The 9,947-nt window shown below is 48.7% G+C and overlaps 2 protein-coding genes across 2 annotated transcripts; both read right to left on the reverse strand.

Moving 5' to 3' along the window:
- Nucleotides 1-946: 946 nt before the first annotated feature.
- Nucleotides 947-1,894, reverse strand: LOC133969965 (odorant receptor 131-2-like). The gene has a single exon (XM_062406719.1). It carries the CDS (start codon nucleotides 1,892-1,894, stop codon nucleotides 947-949), a length of 948 nt encoding a protein of 315 aa, XP_062262703.1.
- Nucleotides 1,895-3,071: 1,177 nt separating this feature from the next.
- LOC133969809 (odorant receptor 131-2-like) lies at nucleotides 3,072-4,040 on the reverse strand. Its single transcript, XM_062406507.1, has one exon. It carries the CDS (start codon nucleotides 4,038-4,040, stop codon nucleotides 3,072-3,074), a length of 969 nt encoding a protein of 322 aa, XP_062262491.1.
- Between the last annotated feature and the right edge of the window lie 5,907 nt (nucleotides 4,041-9,947).

Raw genomic sequence — 9,947 nt, forward strand, 5'->3', positions numbered from 1 at the left:
CTTATCAATAATGTTAACATTTTACTTTGAAATTTAGCTTTTCATCAAAACTGAAAACAAGTGTATTAAAGGATTTTGCTCCTGGAACTATCCAGGGCCGGATCCGGTGCATCCTGTTCCCCTTGACTGTGCACGTTCACTGTGGACACAAGCTTTTGCTTGGATTCATTAGACTTATGACTGATTGAGTTTATTTACTTTAGCTGCATCTAATACACAAAAATCTCAACCTTCAGATGAGTTAAATATTATCTTGACCAGTGAAAGAAATCACTGAACAGTGTAAGTGGTGGAGAATGAATGAACATAGAGGGATAAAACCTTTTAATAAACAGTCTATGGATGAAACACTTGTTTGATAAATGTTGAGGTCACGGGAGGGGGGGGGGGGGGTTAGGGTCAATTCTCGGGTCTGAACATGAAAATAATCCAGATTTAACAACTCAATTTTAAATGAACTGAAAACATGTGACACCATGAAGACCAACACAAAGGTGATATGAAATCATTTTATTTCATGTTGTGGTGATACAGCACAGAACCTTTCTTTAAAGACAATCTGAAACGTTTCTGGAGGAACATTAGACCAGGATGATGCAACTTGAAATGTTAATGCCTCATGAAGTGAACTAGTAAACATAGGATCAGGGTCATATCTGAACCACACCTCCACAATACATCCGTCTGACTCAGCCTTTTTTCTCCCCTCTCTCTATTCTTCTTCCTCTCTCATCACACCCCACCTCCCTTCATCCTCGTTCAGCTTTTTTCCTCCTTCACTCGTCTCTTCCTACTCCTATTCAGTCTGGTGCACACCTATTCTCTTTCTCTGTACCATCTGAGGCCTCTGATCAGCTCGGGTCCATTTTCTGTCTGAACCCGACTGAGCCAGAGAGAAACCTGAGCATTTGACAAGCAGCATGAGTTTAACAAGTGAATACATGTGTCAGGGTGAGACCCGAGGTTTGAGTTTCAGTCCACAGCACAGATGGTAGAAGAGCACAGGTCTGATGGTCTTATCTCTGAGCCCATAGATGAGAGAACTCAGACATCTGGGGAGCATGATGACGAGCACGTATAAAGTATTCAGGATGATTATAAGTACTGGCCTTGTCACAACCCTTGCAATGGATCCAACGACAGAGTTGTGTATAGTTGATAAGAGGCTGAGGCCCAGCTGCGCCAGATGCAGCAGCAGCGTGTTACGAGCTTTACGAGCTGAAGCTTTGTCTGCAGACGCTGACCTGGCTGCCACCATCACACCGATGTAGGTGGACGTGATCACTGCAGCCGCTGATACAAACACAAAAGAAACGAAAGCTCTGTCATAATCTTCAGACATCGACCCAAGAAACATGACAAGGACTCCACAAAAGTCTTTCATTACCAGAGTGTCCAGGTCTTCAAACGGGAAATCTAACAGCAACACAATGTGGACGAGAATGTTCAGTGAACTAATGGCCCAAACCACCATGATGGCCAGTGCTGTGTTTGTGGAGGTGACGATGGAGGTGTGTCGCATCGGGTGGCACACAGCTACATATCTCTCCAGAGACATCACCACCAGAGTGAGAGGGGAGACTTCATTTGTGAAAATAGTGAGCATGACCAGAAGACCACACACAGGATACGTCAGCCGTTCGTTACAGACAGACAAAATGTACATTAACTGGCCCAGTGTCATCTGTATGGTGTCGGCCAGCAGGAGGTTGAACAGGAGGATGTAACGAGAGGACTCACAAAACACTGCTTTGCTCCTCAGGGTGAACAACATGGTGACATTAATGAAGAGGAAGATGCAGCAGGGCACAGAGGTCACAGTGCCCATCATCACTCGCTCCCGAAACGCCACACGAGAAGAAGAAGTAATGTTGGTTTGAGCTGTACCTGACATCTCAAAGAAGCACTAACCACATGAAGAGCTAGAGCCTGTTGATGCAGCTGGAAAACAACAGCACAATAAACATCTTCATATGTCCCCTGTATTCTGAGAACAGTTGAAAGAACACAAAGAGGCTCGTCGAGTTGCATCCAAAACCCAAAAGCATTCACATTTCCCTGTGCAGATCATTAGCAGGTCAGTGTGTGTCTGAGTGTGAGCAGCTCTGCTGAGGGAACACGTTCCCACCGTCTGTATATCAGCTGCACAGGAGTTCACATGACTCTGACACGTGACCACGCTGTAAGTGGTCAGAAACAGGACAGTACACAACTGAAGACGCTGTGGGAATATTAAAATGTTAATAATAATATTAAAAAGTACTTTCATTATTAATATTTCTATTCTTTTTTTAATACTTATATTATAAATATGAATATCATTATTATTTATGATGAAATGGCATGTCACTGTTATTGGTTTGTACAAACTCATTTCACTTTGTAATATATTTCCTTTGTTCCCTCCTGGGAGACCTGCACCTTTCAGAAAACTGCCGCAGTGATCTGAATATAATATCTGCATTTTTCTGAATTCATGCAGCATCTATATCAATTTCAATTTAAATACATTCAGCTATCGAATCTTATATTTTTTGCAAAATATATAAGAGAATGAAATAAGAGAAAGACAGCATGTGACACTATGCTGTGGATTATTATAATAATATATATTTATGGAGCATTTCAAGCAAAAAAAAAGTTGCAAAATCATTAGAATTAAAAGTTAATATTTAGAAAGCATTTATGACATAAATATGATAAACATATATATAATATAATATGAACCTGTTTTCAGGACATAGCACATGTAAATTACCACAACAACTCTCTTTGGAGGACGAGACAATCACAAACCATAACTCATCAAACTCAGCGGCTACTTGGTTTTATTTATACTGTGTTTGTATTAAGTAATAAAATACATGACATTATATTAAGATTTGTGTGGATGCCCAGAGTCTGTTGTGAATGCTGTCCATTCAAACGTACATATTACAGTCAAACAGTCAAACAGCACGAGGTGTTACAACAAGGGGTTTGTTGGTGGAGCTGTGAGACATGAAATAAATTACAAGCTTTTTTTAGTCAGTTTCTTTCTATCAGATGCTAAAACAGTGAATAAGGCCACTTTACGAGGCTGAGACCCTCGTGTTGGTCCGAAGGACTTTGAGTCGACAGCAGAGATAAAACGTGAGAGCAGGTCTGATGGTCTGATCTCTGATGCCATAGATGAGAGAACTCAGACATCTGGGGAAAATAAAAATGCAAACATAAAAAACATTTTGCAGGCGCACAAATACTAATCTTTTTACACGTCTAGAAACAGCTGTGAGGATTGGGTTGTAGACGGTGGAGGAGAGGCTGAGGCCCAGCTGCACCAGATGCAGCAGCAGCGTGTTACGAGCTTTACGAGCTGAAGCTTTGTCTGCAGACGCTGACCTGGCTGCCACCATCACACCGATGTAGGTGGACGTGATCACTGCAGCCGCTAAGACAAACACAAAAGAAACGAAAGCTCTGTCATAATCATCAGACACGGGCCCGAGCAACATAGCAATGTCCGAGCAAAAGTCTTTCATCTGCAGAGTGTCCAGGTCTTCAAACGGGAAATCTAACAGCAACAGAACCCGGACGAGGACGTTCAGTGAACTAATGGCCCAAACCACCATGATGGCCAGTGCTGTGTTTGTGGAGGTGACAATGGAGGCGTGTCGCATCGGGTGGCACACAGCTACATATCTCTCCAGAGACATCACCACCAGAGTGAGAGGTGAGACTTCGTTTGTGAGCTTAGTGAGCATGACCAGAAGACCACACACAGGATACAACAGCCGTGTTCTACAGACAACGATTATAAACATTAACTGACTCAGTGTCATCTGCATGGTGTCGGCCAGCAGGAGGTTGAACAGGAGGATGTAACGAGAGGACTCACAAAACACTGCTTTGCTCCTCAGGGTGAACAACATGGTGACATTAATGAAGAGGAAGATGCAGCAGGGCACAGAGGTCACAGTGGAGAACAGCAGTCTCTCCAGTAAACTCTGATACTGGTCTCCAGCTGTGACATTGGTCAGAGAGAGATTTGCACTCAACATTTTACTCCAGCATCACATGAACCTGTTAATCAATGAAGCAGTAACACACATTTCTTCTCGCTCGTATTCCCACAACAGTAACGAGGGGCTGTCAGTGGAGACGCCTGGTTGAGGCTCCTCTGGTTTCCATGTGAGCAGAGCTTGTCTGCAGCGTCCTTCTGTCCTCACACGGTATATGAACCCTCACATCACGTGACACCAGCAGCTGGCTGACACCTTCTGCATCATCTCTGCACTGTTCTCCAGCATCATGGTCATGTGATGTCTTAGAGGAACGTCTATCTCTCTGGTGAATGATGGAAGAGGGCATTCAATTCACAATGAGCATGTCCCTTTAGATCACAAAGACATGGACATCCAGTCAGTCCTCAAGGTCTCTGTGCCAATAACTTCAAATAAAGATGGACTACAGGACAGCTTCCAAACGTGAGAAGCATCTGGATCAACACATCAGACTCACAAACCACAACGCGCCACGTATCTTCAGACACTCACTGGTGTGTATAAAGTTACGAGTGTCCAAACCCGTGTGTTCAGCTATGAGCGCCTCTCATTGGCTGAGGCCTCCTGGCTGTCAGGTCAAAGTTAGTCACACATACAAGGAGCCTTTGGGTCGATTCATAGCATAGCATAGCATAGCATAGCATAGCATAGCATAGCATAGCATAGCATAGCATAGCATACCTTGCCTTAACTTGATGATTATATACAATCAACATTACATTCCAACACTTGACTGCTGAGATGATCGAGCATCAGGTCTCACCACTGAGCTACAGTCAGTTAGCTTCTCCTGCTAGCATCCCCTTCCTCAGCATCGTAGCTCAGCTAGAGAAGCATCAAGCCTCTGTCCGAGCAGCTTTATCGGAGACGGGCAGATCTGGAGCTGCCCTTAGAGGCTCTCAGACAGAGAGAGGTTCGATTCCTGGTCCCATTTTAGTTTCCCTGTACCTGCTCCCAATAGAAAACGTTGTGGCGTGCACTCATGGGTGTGTCCTCTCACCCAGTGGGTTAATGGGTAATGTTAGAGGCTGTAGCTATATATACTTCCCGTATGGGGAACATGTGCTAGTTCTTCCTTGCTACTGAATAAACGACAGTAAACAGTACCTGCGTCTCTGCCTTTCCTTGTCTTGCCACATTGGTGACCCCGTTTTTTGGACATGTTCGAGGTAGAGGAGGATAGTGTCCCTTCCTCATCGGGGGAAGACGTATTTTCTTCCCCGGCGCCCGTGGACCGTGTCTCCACAACGACCATGGCGCCGCAGCTTCCGCGACCGACTTCTCCTCCGGCGCTACAGCTTGTCAGCCGCGGAGAGAGCGGACAAGCTACTGTCGCTTCCCGGTTTGGCCGATGGTTCGGCAGTGGACCTGATGGACGAGATGCTGTCGTTGCTTGGCTCCGAGGATGATGATTTCCTTTTCCCGCACATCTTTCTGCGCCAGCTCCCGCTGCAGGTGCGCGCAGCCCTCGCCAACTCTTCTTGTTTGGCGGCCGGCGACTTCCGTGGATTGGCTGAGCAGGCGGACCGGATCCTGCTGACTTCGAGGAACGTCTCCGTGCATAGTGTGGCCGTGGAGTCCTTGCAGCCGACGTTGGAGGACGAGGTTCCGGCATTGACGGCTGCAGTTTCCACCCGCAGACAGCGCGGCCAGCTGTGTCTTCCATCAGCGCTTCGGCAGCAAGGCGCGCCGCTGCGTTCCTCCGTGCGCGTTCGAGGAAACCGGGAAACGGAAGAGCCGGCGCTCGGTAGCAGCCGTGGGCGCTGGCGAGCAAGAGGAGCTGCTGTTCGTTCATGACTCCATATCAGGTAATCAGTTCCTGGTGGACTCCGGCTCGCAGAAGAGCCTTCTCCCTCCTGCAGCTACGGACCTCTCGGCCTGTGGCAGTGGTCCGCGTCTGACAGCGGCTAACGGTTCGGCTATAGAGACGTTTGGTACCAAGTCTGTGACTGTGTGTTTCAATGGACGCAAATTTCTGTGTGACTTTGTTGTAGCCTCCATTACGGTTCCTATTATTATTATTGGCTACTAAACACGGCGTGGAACATTTCATTCCCACTGCGGGTACGCCCGTTTTCGCCCGTTCGCGTCGCCTCGACACCGTGAAGTTAGCCACCGCGAAGGAGGAGTTTGCTACCATGGAGCGTTTGGGGATCGTTAGGCGGTCCAACAGCCCGTGGGCTTCGCCGCTCCACATGGTGCCCAAGGCGGACGGGTCTTGCCGGCCATGCGGTGACTTCCGCTGCTTAAATAACATTACGGCCCATGACCGTTATCCCATTCCGCATGTTCAGGATTCTTCGATTCGTCTGGCGGGCATGACAATTTTTTCTAAAATCGATTTGGTGCGAGTTATCATCAGGTGCCTGTGCGGGCAGAGGACGTGCCCAAGACTGCAGTCATTACACCGTTTGGGCTTTTCGAGTTCCTGCGAATGCCGTTCGGCCTTAAAGGCGCAGCGCAGACGTTTCAGCGCTTGATGGACTCGGTGTTACGTGACCTCGCATTTGTTTTCGTCTATTTGGACGACATCTTGGTGGCCAGCCCGTCGGTTGATGAGCATTTGTCGCACCTTAGGCAGGTTTTCCAGCGCCTTGATGGACATGGTCTCATTGTCAACACAGCCAAGTGCCAGTTTGGGCTGTCTGTCATAGACTTTTTGGGCCACCGCATTTCGTCGCAGGGTGCGGTTCCTTTGCCCTCGAAGGTGCATGCAGTTGCGGATTTTCCCCGTCCGGTCTCGGTCAGGTCGCTACAGGAGTTTTTGGGCATGGTCAACTTTTACAATCGTTTCTTGCCTCGTGCGGCCCAACTCCTGCAACCATTGTATGGTGCTTTGAAGCTTAAGAAAGCCAAGGACCAGGTTGACTGGACCCCTGTGAGGATCCAGGCTTTTGAGGGGGCTAAGGCTGCCCTGGCTAACGCGGCGCTTCTGGCGCACCCCGCGTCTCGGGCGCCCATCGCCCTCACGACCGATGCTTCGGATGTGGCTGTCGGTGCAGTTGTGGAACAGCGTGTTGCGGGTGCGTGGCAGCCCCTTGCATTTTTTAGCCGCGGCTTGCGAGACTGTGAGCGAAAATACAGCGTGTTTGACCGGGAACTGTTAGCGTTGTACCTGGCTACGCGTCATTGCCGTTTCCTGCTGGAAGGCTGCCCTTTCACAGCCTATGTTGACCACAAACCATTGACTATTTTGCTATGGCGAAGGTGACAGAGCCATGGTCTGCTCGCCAGCAGCGCCATCTAGCGGCGATCTCCGAATTCACAACGGACATCCAACATGTGGCGGGTAAAGCGAACCCGGTGGCAGACTGCCTGTCGCGGGTGCTGGTGTGCCCTGTGCATCTTGGGGTTGATTTTTCAGCACTGGCTGCCGATCAACCTGGGGACCCGGGTATCGTTGCACTGAGAGCTGCGAGTACCGGTCTGGAGCTGGAGGAGGAAGTGGTGCAAAATGGTGGGCCTGCCCTCTTTTTGAGACGTCTCCACGGGCCGCCCCCGCCCGGTGGTGCCGGTTGCTTGGCGCCGTCGGGTCTTTGATATGGTGCACCGACGTCCGGGCGTCGGTGAAGTTGGTGTCTTCGAAGTTTGTGTGGCCTGGCCTTCGCAAAGAGGTCAAAGAGTGGGCGGCCACATGTGTGATGTGTCAGCACGCAAAAGTTCACCGGCACACTAGGGCGCCCCTCGAGCCATTTTTGATTCCGGCCAAGCGTTTTGATCATGTGCATATCGACCTTGTGGGGCCTCTTCCCCCTTCCCAGGGTTTTACACATCTCCTTACCATGGTAGATCGGACCACTAGGTGGCCAGAGGCAGTTCCTCTGTCTTCCACAACATCTGCGGACGTGGCACGCGCTTTTCTTTCAGCTTGGGTCTCGCGTTTTGGTGCACCCTCTGATATCACCTCTGACAGAGGCCCGCAGTTCATTTCGGATCTCTGGTCGGCGCTAGCAAAGTCTTTGGGCACACAGGTTCACCGTACCACTGCCTACCACCCCCAGGCTAACGGTTTGTGTGAACGTTTTCACCGGTCGCTTAAGGCGTCATTGCGGGCTGCACTCGGCTCCTAAGGCTGACCTGGATGCCTCGCCTGCAGAGTTGGTGCTCGGGTCAGCCGCTCCACGTCCCAGGGGAGTTTCTGCCTCAGAGCTCCGCCCCCTTTCCGGTTCCTGTTGCACGTCCTGCGTCACAGGCCGCTTGTGCACCGGTGCCCGTCCATCATTTTTCTCCTCGGTCTTTCGTGCCAACGGATGTCGCGACCAACCGGTTTGTTTTCGTGCGTCACGATGCTCACCGGTTTCCCCTCCAGCCCCCGTATGATGGCCCGTTTAGAATGTTAGAGGCGGGTTCTAAAAGTTTCATTCTGGACATGGGCGGGCGCAGGGAGCGCGTTTCGTTAGACAGGCTTAAGCCAGCTCACCTGTTGGCCGGCGAGGAGGTGCTACAGGCCCGGGTTCCCCGTCGTGGTCGCCCCCCTTCTAAGACCCCTGTGTTGTTTTCTCCAGTTGTGCCTCCTGATCCTGTGCCTGTTGTAAATGATGTCCCTTCTGCCTGTTCCACCCCTGCGTTTGGGGACGGGGGTCGGCGTAGCCGTTATGGTCGCCTCGTTAAACCCCCTGGAAGGTACTGACTTTTGTCCAATTTTTTTTTCCCTCTGGGTGTTCGAGGGGGGGGGGCTGTGTGGCGTGCACTCATAGGTGTGTCCTCTCACCCAGTGGGTTGATGGGTAATGTTAGAGGCTGTAGCTATATATACTTCCCGTATGGGGAACATGTGCCAGTTCTTCCTTGCTACTGAATAAACAACAGTAAACAGTACCTGCGTCTCTGCCTTTCCTTGTCTTACCACAACGTCATCGGCCATGTTAATGGGATATCGTATCATTGCGATGCCGATGATTTCAGTAACCGACAATGTCAGCTGCTCAGTGTGTAACTGTGGTGCGGCTGTGGCTGAGGGGGTAGAGCGGTCGTCCTCCAACCAGAGGTTCGGTGGTCCGATCCTCAGTCTTCCCCATCGGCCTGCCCAAGTGCCCTTTGGCAAGATACTCAACCCCTAAAACAGCTTAATGACCTGTGATGGAACTGCCATCAGAGAAATGATGTCATCGAACTTCCTTCAGGTAAATTCAAATACAACAGAAAAAATACTTTTCAGTCGCCCGGCAACCAGTTTGAAAACAACAGGTGTCACATTCGATCCAAACAGAATTTTAAATCACGTTGACGAAATCATTAAACCTGATACTTCCATCTATGAAAAAGTTCCTAAATGAAATCTGTCTTTTCCCGTCAGGACACCTGGAGTGTACTTTATACATGAGTCCCCCCTCAGTGAACCACGGCTGTGCGAAGTATCTTTCACCTCATGCACCAGGGAGGAAACGCTAAGCTGATCCTCTCTGTTGCAGCCAAACTTTAAACTTAGAAAAACACTTTCATTCTTTATAAGTTAATGAAACTTTTAACGTCTCAGATTTACAAGTTTTGGATTCAGACCTTGAAGACTGAAGTTAAGTTTTCTCTGTTTGCTGAAGACTTTGTTTGTGCCTGTTCAACTTCGATCCCCTCTGATGATCACCCAGAGGAATCATTAATCATGTCAATAGTTACTGAAAGAATGAGGTTTTGAATATTTAATGTGTCTAAATGAGATATCTGGGGAAAGGTCTATGAGGGATTTCTCTGTGTGACACCCCTGAGTGTTTACAGCTGACAAACAACATTACAAACTGTGAGCTGAGGAAACTTCTCCCTTAATGAGCAGAGACTTTAGATTCTCTACTGAACTCTGTGTAAAGTGTATTTGACTTTCTTGAAGCACTCTACAAATAAAATGTATTATTATTATAATAATTATGATAAAAAGTTCTGATTCATGGACAACCTGCTCGATCCCAGACAA

Source organism: Platichthys flesus, chromosome 15, assembly GCF_949316205.1.
Source record: "Platichthys flesus chromosome 15, fPlaFle2.1, whole genome shotgun sequence".
NCBI lineage: Eukaryota > Metazoa > Chordata > Actinopteri > Pleuronectiformes > Pleuronectidae > Platichthys > Platichthys flesus.